This window comes from Sus scrofa, chromosome 5 (assembly GCF_054392235.1).
Source record: "Sus scrofa isolate SSC_HxYL_T2T_F1_AM1 chromosome 5, Sscrofa_HxYL_maternal_Yorkshire_Landrace_v2.0, whole genome shotgun sequence".
Classification (NCBI taxonomy): domain Eukaryota; kingdom Metazoa; phylum Chordata; class Mammalia; order Artiodactyla; family Suidae; genus Sus; species Sus scrofa.
This window is the reverse complement of record NC_139387.1, coordinates 58,216,173-58,234,584: the sequence shown is the minus strand read 5'-3', so window position 1 is coordinate 58,234,584 and position 18,412 is coordinate 58,216,173. Positions and strand designations below refer to the sequence as shown.

At 37.2% G+C, this 18,412-nt stretch overlaps 1 protein-coding gene across 2 annotated transcripts in view; it reads right to left on the bottom strand.

Annotated features, from left to right (window-relative positions):
- Window positions 1–18,412, bottom strand: part of LOC100621352 (sulfotransferase 1B1) — a 42,511-nt gene that overhangs the window by 4,960 nt on the left and 19,139 nt on the right. For both annotated transcript variants that reach the window (XM_084956597.1, XM_005655662.4), the window contains 2 exons: window positions 2,200–2,294; window positions 1,864–2,050 (listed from right to left, as the gene is read on the bottom strand). In XM_084956597.1, coding sequence (XP_084812723.1) covers window positions 1,864–2,050; window positions 2,200–2,294 — 282 coding nt within the window. The remainder of the gene's footprint in view (window positions 1–1,863; window positions 2,051–2,199; window positions 2,295–18,412) is intronic.

Genomic DNA, 18,412 nt, shown 5'->3' with positions numbered 1-18,412 from the left:
TAGTAGCTCGATGCCAATGCCCAAATTATGACCCTCGGTATTTCTTACCCGCACTATTAAAACCCTCTTAACTGCACTTTCTGCCTCTGCTCTCACCCTCTTCTAATCAGTTTTCCACTCTGACTTTATTGTTTTCTAGCACACAGGTATCACCATGTCAGGTCCCTTCATAAAGCAGCAAACAAACCTCATGATGTCCATCAAAGCTTTTGCTCTCTGGCTATAATCTTTTTCTCTCCCATTCTGCTTCACCTAATCATATACTACTTCAGCACACGAGACTACTTGCTCTATCTATAAAATATCGTCTAATTCCATGGTGGTTCTGAGCTTTCCTTCTTGCTGTTAGCTCTTGCTGGAACATACTTCTTCCCTGTCATCTTCCTGATAAAATCCTGCTCACACATCCAGTTCCAGACCTGATGTGGTCTCCTCTACCCACTTTGCTAGGCAGTCACTCTCCTTCATTTGTACTGCTATTCACATTGGCTCACATTACTGGTATAGTTAACACTTTGTATTTCTTCTAGATTATGATCTCCTGAATGAAAGGTCTATATTTTATTTAACTTTTGAAACAGTTTTTAGAACATTATTTATTAATAAGTATGTGGGAAATTGAATTCTCTCCTCCCTCCTAGGCTTGGTTTTGCTAAGGAAATAAAGTGTGCCACCAAGAAGGACAAAAGGAATTCACAAAGTTAAGACAACATCTGCTCTCTATGAGTTGGCCAATATTTGTTTTGGAAGGACTGATATGCAGTTGAGGCAAAGAATGGAAATAATAAAATTATTATTAATATAATTATTAATATTTATAATATGAAATAAATATGTGTTTTAAAATAAGAAACCTGAGTACCTAAAGTGAAGAATTTTATCTTTGAAAAATTTGAAACATGTTAAAATATTTTCTTCCCAGATCTGGATTAAAATTTATGTGGAGGAGTTCCTGTCGTGGCTCAGTGATTAACAAATCTGACCATGGGATTGAACCATGAGGTTCCAGGTTCAATCCCTGGCCTTGCTCAGTGGGTTAAGGATCCGGCGTTGCCATGAGCTGTGGTGTAGGTCACAGACGCAGCTCGAATCCCGTGTCACTGTGGCTCTGGTGTAGGCCAGAGGCTATAGCTCCAATTAGACACTTAGCCTGGGAACCTCCATATGCCACAGGTGTGGCCTTAGAAAAGACAAAAAAAAAAAAAAAATTCATGTGGATTTCAAAGCTTCCACATCCAGATGTACCCAAACTTCTTCTAAGAAAAATGTTAGGAATTAGTGGAGAAATTTTATTTCATTCTCTGTGTGTTTCCATCCATAGGAACAGCCTCAGATAACAATCTCAGCTTCTCTCTCCACCCCTTCCTTACTTCTGCAGGGCAAGTTATTTGATTGGTGGCATTGGGAAAATGCACCATTCACCCTTGTCAGCTCTTTCCTCTCTCTTGGAGAAAACGTGTTCTGTCCCACTCTGCACCAGGCTCTAAGCTTCCTACCCCAGCAGGGGTCAGGACTGTACTTGATTGGTTGTGACTAAATGAGTATGTTTATAAAATTCAGGGCAAGTTATTAGCAATCACCCTAAGCTGCAGACCTCAGGCATATTCTTCAAATAACTTTATCACATCCAACTGTTTGACACCTGTGTCTATCTCTCAATGGGTTCCTAACTGGGACTGGGAAACTCGATTCTGAGAATGCAATTCACAAATTTCACTTAATAAATAAATATTCACTGAGGATGGCCATGTGCAACCCACTGTGCAAGGTATGAGGTGTATGGAGGTGAAATGAGAAATTTAAAAATGGCAAAAGGGAACTACTTCCCAAATAGCCCAGGAAAGCATCATATCTCTGACTTACCTTTCCTAAATACCAGCTTCCTATTAGATGTGAGGGCACAGATGGTATGATTTGGATCACAGTTTTCTTCAGCTGTATTATTTTTCATTTCACTGAATGATGTTTTCCAAGCAATCTTATTAATTTCACTGTCGCTTACATTTAAACCTAGGAAAGTAGTAATTTTCTTGATGTTTTTAGAAGGATCCTGAGCAAAAAGCAAATAAATATACGTGTAAAAATGTAACTCATTGAAACACCAGAACACTTGCTGAGACATGAAAATGGGATTCACTGTTTGATTTCCTATTTTAACTGGATTTTATTTTCATTGTTGAAATGTTACAGAGGACTTACTTTCTTCATTTCTTCATAGAATATAATTAGAATGTTCTTCGCATTTTTGTGTTCCTCCCAACTTAAAATGTGATCAAACCAGGATCCATACACAACTAGAAAAAAAGTGAATTGTTGTGTAAATATTAAGCATTATAAAACAAGCTTTCAGGGGAAGGATCAAGATGGCAGAGGAGTAGGATGTTGCACTCACCTTCTCCCAAAAATACATAAAAAAACCATATCTACATGTAAAATGATTCACACAAAACATCTACTGAACACTGGCAGAAGAACTTAAACCTCCAAAAGAGGCAAGAAACTTTTGACATAAGTGGGTAGAACAAAAGAAAAACTGAGCTAAAGGCAATAAAGAGCAGAATGAATAATGCAGAGGAAAGAATTAGTGACTTGGAAGATAGAATAATGGAAATCTCCCACTTAGGACAGCAGATAGAAAATCAAATGAAAAAAACACAAAAGCAATATAAGAGATCTATGGGATAATATAAAGTGGGCCAATCTACACATAATAGGAATTCCAGAAGGAAAAGAAAAAGAAAAGGGGACTGAAAATATATTTGAAGAAATTATGTCTGAAAACATTCCAAATCTAAAGGAAACTGATATCAAGATACAGGAAGCACAGAGGGCCCCAAACAAGTTGAACCCAAATAGGACCACACCAAGACATGTTATAATAAAAATGGCAAAAGTTAAAGAGAGGATTCTAAAGGCAGCAAGAGAAAAACAAAGCATTAATTATAAGGGAACCCCCCCTAAGGCTGTCAGCTGATTTGTCTACAGAAACACTCCAGGCCAGAAGGAAGTGGCAAGATATATTTAAAGTTCTGAAAGGAAAAAATCTGCAGCCTAGAATACTCTATCCAGCAAGAATATCATCTAAAATAGAAGGGAAAATAAAGAATTTCTCAAACAAACAAAAGCTAAAAGGGTACAGCAGTACTAAACCCATTCTAAAGAAATACTGAAAGGACTTCTCTAAATAAAAAAAGAAGAATAAATAGGATGGAAGAAACCACAATTGGAAAGGAATCACTTAAATAAGCCAGCATACAGATCTAAAAGAGGAAGAAAAAAAATCACTGTAAAAGCTATAATATACACAAGAAACAGCAAAAGGACAAACATGAAGATGTTAAAAAAGGACTTCAAAATCATAGAATGTGGGGAAAAAAGTAAGAAAATTGAGACTTTTTAAAAAATAATGTCTTTGGGTCTATATGACTATCAGGCTAAAGCAAGCAGATACCAGAAAGGGTTAACATACTTAAAAAACAGGGCAACCACAAATCAAAACCAAACATTACATTCACAAAAACTAAAGAGAAAAGTACACATGCATAAAATAAATGGAAATCATCCAACCAAAAAAAAAAAAAAAAAAAAGAAAGGAAGAAAGGAGAAACATGAAATCAACCGGAAAACAAGGTTTAAGATGGCAATAGATACATATTTATCAATAATTACCTATAATGTCAACGGACTTAATGCTCCAATCAAAAGGCATAGAGTGGCAGATTGGATAAAAGAGCAAAAACTTACAATTGGCTGTCTATAAGAAACTCACCTCAGATCAAAGGACAATATAGATTGAAGGTGAGGGAATGGGAAAAGATATTTCATGTCAATGGACAAGACAGGAAAGCAGGAGTTGCAATACTCATATCAGACAAAATAGACTTTAAAATGAAGGCAATAAAGAAAGACAAAGAAGGATATTATTTAATGGTAAAAGGATCCATTCAAGAAGAGGATATTACAATAGTCAATATATATGCCCCTAATATAGGAGCACCCAGATACCTACGACAAATACTAATGGACATAAAAGGAGAAATTGATGGGAACACAATAATATTAGGAGACTTTAAGACCCCACTCACATCAATGGATGGATCCTCTCAATAAGGCAACAGAGACCCTAAATGACACAATAGAAAAGTTAGACTTAATCGTCATTTTCTGGACATTACATCCAAAAAAAAAAAAAAATCAGAATATACATTCTTCTCAAGTGCACATGGAACATTCTCAAAGATCAATCACATATTGGGGCACAAAACTAACCTCAACAAATTTAAGAGTATAGAAATTATTTCAAGTATCTTCTCTGACCACAATGGCATGAAACTAGTAATCAACTACAGGAAAAGAAATGAGAAAAAAACTTACTACATGGAGACTAAACAACATGCTACTAAACAACCAATGGGTCAACCTAAAAGAAATGGACAAATTTCTAGAAACTTACAGCCTACCAAAACTGAATCAAGAAGAAATAGATCAACTGAACAGAATGATCACTAGAAATGAAATTGAATATGTCATAAAAACACTCCCTACAAGTAAAAGTCCAGGACAAGATGGCTTCATAGGCAAATTCCACCAAACATACAAAGAGGAATTTATACCCAAATTTCTTAAACTTTTCCAGAAGGTGGAAGAAGGAATACTCCCAAAGACATTCTATGATGCCACCATCACCCTAAAACCAAAACCAGATAAAGATACTATCAAAAAAGAAAACTATGGGCCAATATCTTTGATGAATATAGATGCAAAAATTCTCAACAAAATTTTAGCCATCTGAATCCAACAGCATATGAAAAAGATCATACACCATGACCAAGTGGGATTCATCCCAGGTGCACAAGGATGGTGCAATATATGCAAATCAATCAACGTCATACACCACATTAACAAAAGAAAAGTCAAAAACCACATGATCATCTCAATAGATGCAGAAAAAGCATTTGACAAAGTCCAACATCCATTCATGATCAAAACTCTTACCAAAGTGGGTATAGAGGGAACACACTTTACTATATTAAAAGCCATTTATGACAAACCCACAGCCAATATAATACTCAATGGAGAAAAGCTGAAAGCCTTTCCACTAAAATCTGGAACAAGACAAGGATGCTCACTCTCACCACTGTTATTCAACATAGTACTGGAAGTCCTAGCCACAGCAATCAGACAAACAAAAGAAATAAAAGGTATCCAAATTGGAAGAGAAGAGGTAAAATTGTCACTGTATGCAGATGACATGATGCTATATATAGAAAATCTTAAGGGCTCAACCCCAAAACTACTGGAACTGATTCATGAATTCAGCAAAGTAGCAGGATACAAGATTAACATTCAGATATCAGTTGCATTCCTGTATACTAACAATGAAATATTAGAAAAGGAATACAAAAATACAATACCTTTTAAAATTGCACCCCCCAAAATCAAATACTTTGGAATAAACCTGACCAAGGAGGTGAAAGACTTATATACTGAGAACTATAAAACATTAATCAAGGGAATTAAAGAGGATGAAAAGAAGTGGAAAGATGCTTCCATGCTCCTGGGTTGGAAAAATTAATATTGTAAAAATGGCCATACTACCCAAAGCAATCTACAGATTCAATGCAATCCCTATCAAATTACCCATGACATTTTTCACAGAACTAGAACAAACCATCCAAAAATTTGTATGGGACTATAAAAGATGCAAAGCAATCCTGAGGAACAAAAACCAAACCTGAGGCATAACAATCCCAGACTTTAGGCAATAGTACAAAGCCACAGTCATCAAGACAGTGTGGTACTGGTACCAAAACAGACAGACAGACCAATGGAACAAAATAGAGAACCCAGAAATAAACCCAGACACCTATGGTCAATTAATCTTTGACAAAGGAGGCAAAAATATAAAATGGGAAAAAGACAGTCTTTGGCAAATGGTGCTGGGAAAACTAAACAGCCGCATGTATATCAATGAAACTGGAATACACCCGTATACCATGCACAAAAATAAACTCAAAATGGCTTAAAGACTTAAAAAAAAGATAAGACACCATCAAACTGGAAGAGAACATAGGCAAAACATTCTTTGACATCAACCTTACAAACGTTTACTCAGGTCGGTCTCCCAAGGCAACAGAAATAAAAGCAAAAATAAATGAATGGTACCTAATAGAACTGACAAGCTGTGCACAGCAAAGGAAACCTTAAAAAAAAAAAGAAAGAAAGAAAGAAAGAAAGGGAGTTCCTGTCATGGCACAGCTGAAATGAATCCAACTAGGAAGCATGAGTTTGTGGGTTCAATCCCTGACCTCACTCAGTGGGTTGAGGATACAGCATTGCCATGAGCTGTGGTATAGGTCACAGACTTGGCTCGGATCTGGCATTGCTGTGACTGTGGCACAGGCTGGCAGTTATAGCTCCAATTAGACTCCTAGCCTGGGAAACTCCATATGCTGGGGGTACACCCTAAAAAGACAAAAAGACAAAAAAAAAAAGACAACTTACAGAATGGGAGAAAATAGTTTCAAATGATGCAACTGACAAGAGCTTAATCTCTAAAATATACAAACAACTTAGACAACTCAACAGCAAAAAACCAACAACCCAATGGAAAAATAGCCAAAAGACCTGAATAGACCTTTCTCCAAAAATAGACAGATAGCCAGCAAGCACATGGAAAAATGTTCAACATCACTGATTATTAGAGAAATGCAAATCAAAACTACTGTGAGATATCACCTCACACCAGACAGAATGGCCATCGTTAGTAAGTCCACAAATGACAAATGCTGGAAGGGGTGTGGAGAAAAGGGAACACTCCTACACTGTTGGTGGGAATGCAAAGTAGTACAACCACTATGGAAAACAGTATGGAGGTACGTTAGGAAACTATGTGTAGAACTACCATACGACCCGGCAATCCCACTCTTGGGCATATATCTGGACAAAACTTTCCTTGAAAAAGATACATGCACCTGTATGTTCATTGCAGCACTATTCACAATAGCCAAGACATGGAAATAACCTAAATGTTCATCGACAGATGAATGGATTAAGAATATTTGGTATATATACACAATGGAATACTACTCAGCCATAAAAAAGAATGAAATAATGCCATTTGCAGCAACATGGATGGAACTAGAGACTCTCATATTGAGTGAAGTAAGTCAGAAAGAGAAAGACAAATACCATATGATATCACTTACATCTGGAATCTAATATGCAGCACAAATGAACCTTTCCACAGAAAAAAAAAATCATGGACTTTAAGAATAGGCTTGTGGTTGCCAAAGAGGAGAGGAAGGGAGTGGGTTGAACTGGGAATTTGGGGTTAATAGATGCAAACTATTCCATTTGGAATGGATAAGTAATGAGATCCTGCTGTAGCACAGGGAACTATGTCTAGTCACTTATGATGGAGCATGATAATGTGAGAAAAAAGAATGTATATATGTATGTGTGACTGGGTCACCTCGCTATGTAGTAGAAAATTGACAAAACACTGTAAACCAGCTATAATGAAAAAGAAAACAAATCATTAAAGAAAAAAAAGTATGGAGGTCCTGTACCTTATATCCTTGTCAAAGACCACATCCTTCAAATGCCTAACTTTCTACTGAAGTCTACCTAAAGTTCTACTGAGAGTCAGGCTGTGAGACAAAGAATTTTACAGAGGATTTCACAAAAGCAACGAACTTCCGTGTATCCATATTTTTCAGGTTGTATCTTTTATTTTAATTTGGATAAAATCCACATTAATATAAAATTAACCACTTTAAAGTACAAAAAAAAAATAGCTTTCATTAAAACTTACAACTTTGCAACCCAGGGTTCTTCCCACTTCAGTGAAGTAGTCAAAGTGAGGCACACACACATATTAGACTCTACAGTGAAAGACTTTTCCTTAGGAGAGTTCAATTTCACTATTTCAGCTAAATACAAAATTGAGGAATGATGCTGGATGGCTAACTCTTTGAATTAAGCAGTGGGTTTTTTTCTAACTTCTAGTAAATATTCCTTAATCATCAGAAGTGACAGCAGAACTACAAAGATTCCTATTTTCCCAGGAATTGTTTTCTGGTAACTACTTTGGATCTTGGGAGAAATAGAGAAACAAAGAGATTTTTATTATTTTCATCCTATAAAGTGACATGCTTTTCATAATTATAAGTTTTTAGTAGAAAATATTTATAAACTTCCTCAAAAAATTCATCACTGATCTTAGTTCAAGGCTGAAAAATAGTCTTAGGGATTTATCTATAGTTGATATTATCTCTTTATTCTTTCATTAAATTGACAGCCTTATACATCTCCAGGGTTTAAAAGCAAAATATTATCTTGCAAAATAACCTCTAAAGCAGTGATGATTAAAAACATAAACTTCATGTCCCCATAGAAAGTTGACTAGCTTGACCATCTGAAGAATAAAACATAGTAATTTGAAATACTCATATACATCTTTCCATGCTTCTGATGAAATAAAATTCATTTTATGGCAAGATAAGAAAAATTTAAACATAAAAGTTTTCTCTGCCTGTTCGGACCTCCTTCTTCCCCTTTAGAGTGTACTGTTCACCTGCACTCACAAGAACTCCTTTGGAGATAACATCCCTTCTGAAGGTCATAAAAGATTGTAACTCCTTAGGAGATAACTTCCTCCTTAATCTTACAAGGGGTCATGATGACTCATGGCTCACTTTGTACATGGAGATCTGGATTGTGCAGAGTGTCAACAATACCTCATTTGACATATAACCCTTTGTCTCAAAAACTCATATAACTGTGCTTTGACCTCTATGGGGCAGAAAGAATCATCAGAGCCTTCTGAAAGACTGTTTTGGGTTACAATCTTCAGGTTGGTTGAATAAAAATGTTCCACTTCTTTCTTAGATTGACTATTGATCAGTTTTTCCTCAATGTGCATGGTGTGGCTGGCAGGATATCAGAGGACACCTGGAGTCTACCTGGAATCTACCTGGAACTGACACCTGGGACCAACATGGGTCCATAGGTCAATGGCTTCTTGGTACACCTCAGATGTTCTGGTGAGTTCTCCTGATATTCCGATCTTATTGCATTTAAGTGATGATCCTAAAAATTTTATTCCAGTTGTCTTTTACTTAAGACTTGGAATCTTTATTTTTTTTAATTAAAAAAAATTATGGCCTCACACATGGCATTTGGAAGTTCCCAGGTCAGAGACTGAATCCGAGCTATAGCTGCAACCTATGCCACAGCGGTGGCAATGCTGGATCTCTTAACCCACTGCGCTGGGCAGGGGATTGAACATGTGCCTCTTCTGCAACCCAAGCTGCTGCAGTCAGATTCTTAACCCACTGCACCATAGCAGGAACTCCAAGACTTGGAATCAGAAGACACACCAGTGCATCTCCTAGGCAAGGACCTAGAGAGAGCTAGTCAGGATGCCCAGGGAAACAGAGGTGGCTGGGGTTTTGTTACATTTGACTTAAACAGAAAAAATCAAGGTGGTGTAAAGTCTAAACAAACCGTTTACTAGTGAAATGAGAGACTGAATTATTCAGCTTGAAGAATGAGGGAACTTGAACAACCATTAAATAAATACTGCTTGTCCAGGGACACATGACATAAAAACTGATCATCTAATGCTCTGAGCACTCATAGTGCTTTTAGACTGTTGGCGGGAGAAACTGAGACACATAAAAGAGTTGAACTGATCCAAAGATAAACACTTGGGGATCTAGACTCAGAAGCAGCACATATCCAATCTACCACCCTGTCCTCAGAAAGCTGTCCAGGTCATATCTCATACCTGAATTAGGCTACCAAATTGATACAGGCAAGTTGCCCTTTAAAGGCCAAATTGCTCCCACATGGCACCTACAGGGATAGCAGCTGGGTATATGTATGTTTGCAAGTATTTATTTAACTGAGAATTAAAGGAAAGCCTGCCCTTAAAGGGCCCAGATGGGGCTTGTTTGGGGACTCCCAAACTGATTTTCATGGGTACAGTTAGACAGAAAACTGCAGAAGGTCAGTTCTTACCCTATCTCACAATCTTGAGGAAACCTGCTTGCAGGGTCTAGTGGAAACAAGAGTGGTAGGAGTTTTGTTCTTTTCTAAAATCAGATTAGCAGAGGGAAATATCTGTAGTGCTAGTTCCTTGGATCTTTTGAGTTGTGCCTATTTTAATTGGTATGCCCCCAAAGCCTTCACAATTCCAAAACAGCTTCATTGAAGGATGTGTTGTAGAAGGCTAATGAAAGACAAAAAACATGAAAAACCCTTTAAGATAGAAGTAAGTGCTATTTACCCTCCTTTATTTGAGTACTCATTCTAGGAATCCTCTGTCTGAATTATCTTTCTACTCTGAAGAGAGTGGAAATGGTTACTGTCAGGAATGTGACCACCTGAGGCAATAGGTGAGCTTCAAGTCAAGAGTCAAGGTTGAACTGAGGGCTGTAGTTAAAGAATTTTTTTCCTTCTTTTTCTTTTTATGGCCGCACTTATGGCATATGGAAGTCCCCAGGCTAGGGGTCAAATAGGAGCTGCAGCTGCAGCCCTACACCACAGCCACAGCAATGTGGAATTCAAGCCACATCTGCAAACTACACCACAACTCAGCAATGCCAGAGTCTTAACACAATGAGCGAGACCAGGGATGGAACCCGCATCCTCATGGAGATACCTACTGAGCCACAATGGAAACTCCAAGAATTTCTTAAACTCAGAGAGGCTCCTCATGAGTTTTTGTAAATGAATTACCAGGGTGGGAGGCCACCAGGTCTGACTAAACTGACCCTGATATTCCAATTCAAATGTTCAGATCCTGATAGGATTTTTTTTTTGGTCCTCTCCCCTAAGCTAAATGAGGAAAAGTAAAACATGCCGACATAGATGAATGAGTATGTTAGTCCTTCGATATCATTGAGGTGGCCACCCAATTCTGTGAGGAACTACAAGCAACTGTCCTTGTTTTATTAATCTAGTCTTTACAGGACAAGAAGTGTGATTCAGGAAACAATCCAAAGCCCACCAATCCTTTCGCAACTCCCCAAATCTCCCTTGTTTATCTCTAGAGGCTTATAAGTATTGAGAAAAAAAATTCTAGCCTTTAAGGAAAAAAAGGCCTCCTAGGAGGAACTTGCACTTCTCCTCTTATGCTTTTGAGAGGTAAATGTTCTACCTGGTCTTCTCTAGGAACTCTTATTTAGGCAATCTTTTTAAAATGCAAATTTTAGGAAGATAATTCATTGGGGAAAAAAACAACAACGACGAAAGGGGGATAAGTAATTTGGATCTTGTCTTAAGAGTCAGTCTTATCTATAAATATTAGTAAAAGGGGTTTAGCCATCTAAACAGGTGACCTTGATTTGTCTATCTGCCCGAAACCCAATTTGATTCCAAACTCTTTTATAACTGATGGGCTTCGTACCTGATTTATGGCTGAAATTTTGGAATGAGGACAATAGGATCTCTGTCTGTGTGTTTGTAGGCATCCATATATGTGTATTGTAGATGTGTAATATTTCCAAAATTAATTTGTAATTTGGATTAAAGGAAATTAAGCACTTATAAATATTCACAACTATAAAAGAAACCAAAACAAAGGAATTTCAGGACCACATGAACTGGGATTAATTTTTAATAAATGAAAACAGTTTGTTTGTTTAACTAATACAGACCTGTCTTTAGAGTCATCAACATTAAGCTTAATCCTTTTTATTGTGCCTAGAACTACTAGAAGTGAAATAAGATCTTATTATTCCTGTCACAAAATGTTAGCTAGAAAATAACTTGATATAATGAAACTTTTAAGGAAATTAAGTGTAAATCAGATAAGAGTTTTCAAGTGAATTATTTAGGGATAATTATGTTTTAGAACTGTCTACCTCAAATAGTTTCTCCAGAATTTTGGTAACTTGTTTAATTAAAACTACTAAAAATTAAAAAGGAAAACATCTTTATATGCAAGGAAAAGAAGGTATAAAGAATGGAATGCATTTCGTTAAGAGAAAAGAAGATAATTTTCTCCTGAAGCTGGTTATTTCTAAATGGAAAAGAAAATAAGGCACAGATTAATATGGATGTAGAAAGTTATAGGTTTTGTGGAAAAAAAAATCTTTAAAAAGGATTTCTGTGTGTGTTCAGGACTGACATTCAAATACATTTAGCTGAGTAAGTGCATCCTAAAGGTAAAATGGTACAAAACCAGAATTTACTTTCCTCTCTGTTAAGAGGGCAAAGTTTTATTAGGATATTAATCTGCTTTTGATAACAGATTTGTGAAATTTTGATACCTTTTAAGTAACTGTTATAAAGTTATGTATTTGCTTCTGAAATCTTCTATTCTCATTTTGCTTAAATGAATGTTATTCCACAGTGACCTCTGATCCTATTTGACCAAATGTTTTGAAAAGCTCCTTGAGATTTCTGACAAATTTCCCAAAGATCAAATTCTAATTGAAGCTCGTTTGACCTCTAGCTAACTTTGGGGTTTTCCAAAGGGCCCCTGGAACACCTCAAGAGCATTGCTTTCTCTCCTTATCAAGGAAAGATATTAAACTAATTAGCCTTATTCGGTATGTTAAATTACATGGGAAGCATTACCAGATGAGTGGTGATAAATCTTCTTGGGTTATATTGTATGAGTAAACATTATTAGTATTCTAGGAATTATACAGACCTCCTAAAAAGTCTAGTATGTTTTGGTGCTATAATACATACTGAAAGTTGGATTTTTATATATGATGAGTCTTCTAATGTAATTTGTCTTATGACACATGAAGGATCAAATTTCCCCTGTGAAAGAGCCTCTTCTCAGTTTCCTAAAGGAAATACTAGGAAAATGGTTTGGTTTAGGAGGATCTTGGCTTCAGTCTTTACTAATGACATTGTTATTCCTATTGGGAATTGTAATTACAGTTTGGTAACTTATAAAGTAATAGTTTCTTGCCTCTAAAGTTGTGTATCACCAACTCCTATTAAGATAATGATATCTAAAAAACTTGAAACTATCATATCTATAGTGCCCTATAAATTAATGAACATGAGCAATGCACCTGTAAGGCAAATTGGCATAAGTCCTATTGGACAACTTGGAATTGACTGTTACTCTTTGCCAGACATCTTACTAGTATACCCACCCACCCCCCAAAATGGAAAGAATCAGGCTATTAATACTTGACATCAAGGAACATGGTGGACCCAGGCCAGGAAAGCAACCACCCTGGCATCAAGGGACCAAATATTTGAAGCCTAATGTTTTCTAATGAAAGATTAATGATCAAAAGCAAGAAATTGATAAAATAAAATTTGTTATCTTATGGCAAGACAAGAAAAATTTAAACATAAAAGTTTTCTCTGCCCCTCTGGGCCTCCTCCCTCACCTATAGGGTACATTGTGCATCTGCATTAACCAGACCTCCTTAGGAGATAACATTCTCTCTTAACCTTGGAAAAAGTTACAATGACTTAGGACTCACTCTGTACATGTAGATCTAGATTTTGTAAACTATCAATAACATGTCATTTGACGTACAACTCTTTGTCTCAAAATTGATATAACCCTACTTTGACCTCTAATGGGTGGAAAAGTTCTCGGAGCTTTCTGAAAGACTGCTTCCCAGGTTTTAATCTTCAGATTGGCTTAAATAAAATTTTTCACTTTTTTCTTAAACTATTGATTAATTTTTTCATTAACATTTCCTTATCATCTGAAGATTTAATACTAGCTAATGCCTCAATCATAAAGGAACTACTGTTCTGGAAATTTTCTAATGATCTGATGACTGTTGATTCATTTAATAAAAATTTATTAAGCCCATTAGGATCTTCTGGACATGGTATTATACATTTATGACATTGAATCTTTGAATAAATTGAAGTTTAATTAACTCCAAACTAACCACAATTTTTCATGACTTCAGCTCTTGAGGAAGGAAAGGAGGCTGGTGCGGAGGTGGATACAGGGGGAGACCACAATGTATTTTTAAAACAAGAATTTCCAGGACTAAAGTGGTTTCATTACAGAGTCAGCTCAGTTTTCTACTCCATGGGCCCAGAGGGCTGTATAATAAGAATTGGTGCTTAAAAGAGCTGCCCTGAAACAATCTTCAGTTATTAGCAATCTCATTGCTATATTAGTGACTTACATAATACTTTATCTTAGAATTACCATATCACTGTTAAGAAGTTTATCTTCTAAGAATGAACAACTTTTTCCCAGGCACAAAACACATGGTTGGAGCAAGACTGATTTTCTCTCATGAATTTTAAGAAGTCTCTATACCCCCAGACCATGCACAATCTCAACCTACCTTTCCACCTCTCCTCAGTAGCCACAGCCCAGCCCTCATGATGAATGTCACTGCCTAGAGTTGCTAATGCTAAGGAAGCTCTTAATACTGTTAGGGCAGCACGTGCTTCTATGGCCAGGGGCTGAGCAGGCTTAGCGGCCTGTGTCATACCCAGTGATTAGGTACAGCTGACCTTGCCGTTAAGAGTTTTTCAGCAGGATATTACATTCCAAAATACCCTAAATAGACTTAAGAGTAAACTTTGCATAATATCCTGATCATAATTTGAGAGCCAGCTATTCTACTATTGACTAATTCATTCTCTACTTTGTTCCAAAAGGACTGAAGCCAGACAAAAGAATCTAAAGAAATTGGCTGAATGTCACTTACTTACTAATATAGGAAATTACAGTTTTAGTTCATTTTTTAATCAGAATCCTCATAGGCTAGGTCATTAGTAGACCTATGGCTTTAAAGAAAGTATAGCTTCCAAAACAGATTTGAAATCTTCCTTTTATGGGAAATGCTTTTCTGTACAGTCTTCATGTAATTATAGAATTAGTCCATCACCTCCTGGATGGCCTCCTCAACATATGCCTGGATGGCCCACCTTCTTAACATATGCCTGGACGGCCCCTCTATCCAGAATTACTCCTTTGAAATGCCCTCAAATAGAAGTTGCTCTTTCTGATACACCTGTGTTTTAAGGCCTGGAGAGTGAGTGAGAAATCTCACTGTTTCCTATCAACGTCCAGAACTCCTTCCTACAGAATGCTGGCTCCTTTGGGACTCAAGTTTTTGCATACAATACTCTAAATATACCCATCTTTGTGTCAGTCAGGAATCAGCCTTCTCATCTCTTTCCTATAGTCAGTGAAGATTCTGCATTTCAATCAAAATCTTAATAGGTAGCTTCTACAGTCTCCTACTCTGACCATTTTTTTCACTGTCTTCCTTTTATTCATCCCCTCAATAAGTTTCTTGCCAAGATCTTCAACTTTTTTTGTCCCCTTATTGTCTGTTTCAATCACCAGAAAAGTACCCAGTGTTAAACCATAGCACTTCATCTTCTTTTTCTCTTTCTCCTTGCAGCTGGGTTCTGGGGAAGAAATTTCTACAACTCTGTATTTATACACTGCAAATTCATTTTTCCAGCTTTAAGGGCCTGCCTGGCAAACCTATTTGTCCCACATTAACGCATTCTCCTTTTCTTCATATCAGCTATTTCAAACCTCCCACGCTTCCCGCAAACCCTGTGTCCCACTCTTATATCCAGTTATAATGAGGATCTTGGCTTCTAGTTTCTAGAACCACTCTGATGATAGATAACTGCGCAGAAAATAAAACTTGCTGGGATGAAGTGGTCTAGGAAATAGAGTTCTAATACAAAACTGGAGAGGGGGCTAGAGGGGGAAAAAGTAAAATGCTAATATTTCATTGTGTTATTAATCTGTCAGGGTATTGCCAGAACACAATTTATAGCTGTTACATAATTTGAAAAAGTAAAACATATTTGTAAACTGAAAGAGAAAAAGCAGATGATTAGATAAATGTGTAGCCATATATATATATCTTTATTGTCCTGTCTTGTCATATCATGTGTATTTGTGTTTATGGTTTGGAACTGGGTACAGGGTATGATGATGTCTCAGCTATAATGTAATCTTTCTAGATAAATATCTGCTCCTAATATTTCCATCCTAATGGGAAACAATTTGAGTCTTTCTGCGTCTTTAAACATCTAGGTCTAATAGAATGAGTAGATTTCTACTGCAAACTTTAGTCATTACTAATTATAACCTCTAAATAATTCTACAAAATAGATAATTTTATTAGTCCTATTCTACATTAGGAGTCTGAACCTCGGAACAGTTAAGCTACTTGTCCAAAGTCATAAACGCAATAAAATATTGTCAGAACTTGATCCCAGTTCTTCTGTCTCCATAGCCTGTTTTTGGTTTTTTTTTTTTTTTTTTTTTTCTGGTTTTTAGGGTCACACCTGAGGCATATGGAAGTTCCCAGGCTAGGAGTTGAATCGGAGCTATAGCTGCCACCCATGCCACAGCCACAGCAAGGTGGAATACAAGCCATGTCTGAGACCTACACCACAGCTCATGGCAATGCCAGATCCCACCCACTGAGCGAGGACAGGGATTGAACCCACATCCTCATGGATCCTAGTCAGATTCATTTCACCTGCACCACAAGAGAACTCTCTCCATAGCCTGTTCCTTCTACTGCACCATGTCTTTTGCAAGAGAAATAACCCTCCCCTCAAAAAGTCACTGAAGAACATCCCTGAAACACAGCCACATACATATAACCACACACACACACACACACACAGGAAAATCATCCTATTTTATAAATCGTAACAAGGCAAATTCCCACGCAAATAAATTTAAGTAAAGCATTAGTGATTCAGTGACTGAATTGTGACAGAGTTTGCCCTCCCTGAATTACCTGATTATAGGATACTTACAAGTAGAATCGCCATTAACTCACCAAAGATGGTGTGAAAGAATCACCTGGAATATTTTTTTCCAACTATACTCTGCCCTCCCCAGATATTCTGCCATGACTCCTGACAGTGTCACAGAGGTCTGTGGCAGCCGGTTGCTTCCCAGCCTGTAGCCTGGGTTGTGGCTGCCCTCATAGACAAAGAATCTCTAGGACAGGATCAGGCCCTACTCAGACCACACCCAAATGATGCTTTGCCTTCTGGGCACTGCAAAACAATGGTGATGTCGCCAAGTTGGATATCATGCCGTGGTGAGAGAGGGGTGGTGAACCACAGTCTGGATGGAATAACTGGAGATGAATGCAGCTTTTCTTTTCTTGAGGAAAAGCAGACTGCAGATCTGTTTTTAAAAAATAATTTATGTATTTAAACTCTGCTTATTCCAAAAATGGAATGGAGGCAGAGTGAGGCATGCTAACTATCTTCAAATATTTAGAAGGCTATCAGGTGGAAGATGAATTAATGATTGGGGGTGTGGGGAGGGGACAGTTTTTGTTTGTTTGTTTGTTTTTTCTGGTTGAGTTATTGGCACAGTGGTCCGAGCAACAATTTTGGAGCTAACACCTGGATTAAATCTTGGCTCTCCTCCTCATTAGTTATGCATCTGTGGATAAGATATTTGGCCTCCCAAAGTCTGCTTTTTCTTCACCTGTAAAATGAGTATGATAACATCTACCTCTTGTGTTCTAGTAAGGATAAAATGAGATCGTGTTTGCATAGCACTTAGCTGAGTGTCCGTATCATGTGGTATGCACACAATCTATATCACATGGTAAGATTTTTAAAAACATCTTAATAGTACCAGTGTTGAATGGGTTACTTTTGGGGCAGGAGTGCAGAGTGTGTACCTGTGGTCAAGGTTAAGTTCAAGCTTAGCCTCCACAATTCTTGGGGATATTGTAAAGGTGATTCAAACATCAGGTGGATGTTTTAACCAGATGACCTTTAAGATACCTGTCATTCCTGAAACCTGATGAGTCTACCAAATATGCCCCTTTAGACAGGGAAGAAAATAGAAAGAGGAGTTGACACAGTGTGAGCACAGCATATTCTCCAAACGAAATAATAAATCCTGTTGCAAGTGAGTTTCTAATGTCCTCATGTGAAGCTTACTCTTGCTGTGGCCTCTCTTAAATTAACAAGTAAAATTTTAACAATTTTTAAGTAAAATAGTGAAAGTGGCAATTAAGCCCAGTAAGAGAGAGGATCCTCTGGGAATACACCATTTCTAATTCATGCCTCTTCCAGATTCTGATCTTGGTGTATTATTTTTGTTTAATGAAAGCCTTGGGAAGTTTTGTTTGTTTGTTTTGTTTTGTTTTGAAATGCTTCAGACACCACTAGGTCAGGGGGGAAGAATTAACCCCAAAGGTCAGAGGTGCTTCTGGGCAGCTCCTTCAAATGATGCATCATTTGTGGTGTTTTTTGGATAAATCACCTCCCGCCAAGTGTCAAGGTGATGGATTCTTTCACATCTGTTATAGCTGGGGAATTGGTGGTTTGTGTGTCTAGGTGTCCTGTTTGTCTTGTTTTATTTTTGGTGCAGGCATATAGAAGGCATGTTTCAAGCTATCTGTCCATATTTCAGCTGTATCACACTGTGCTCCAATCA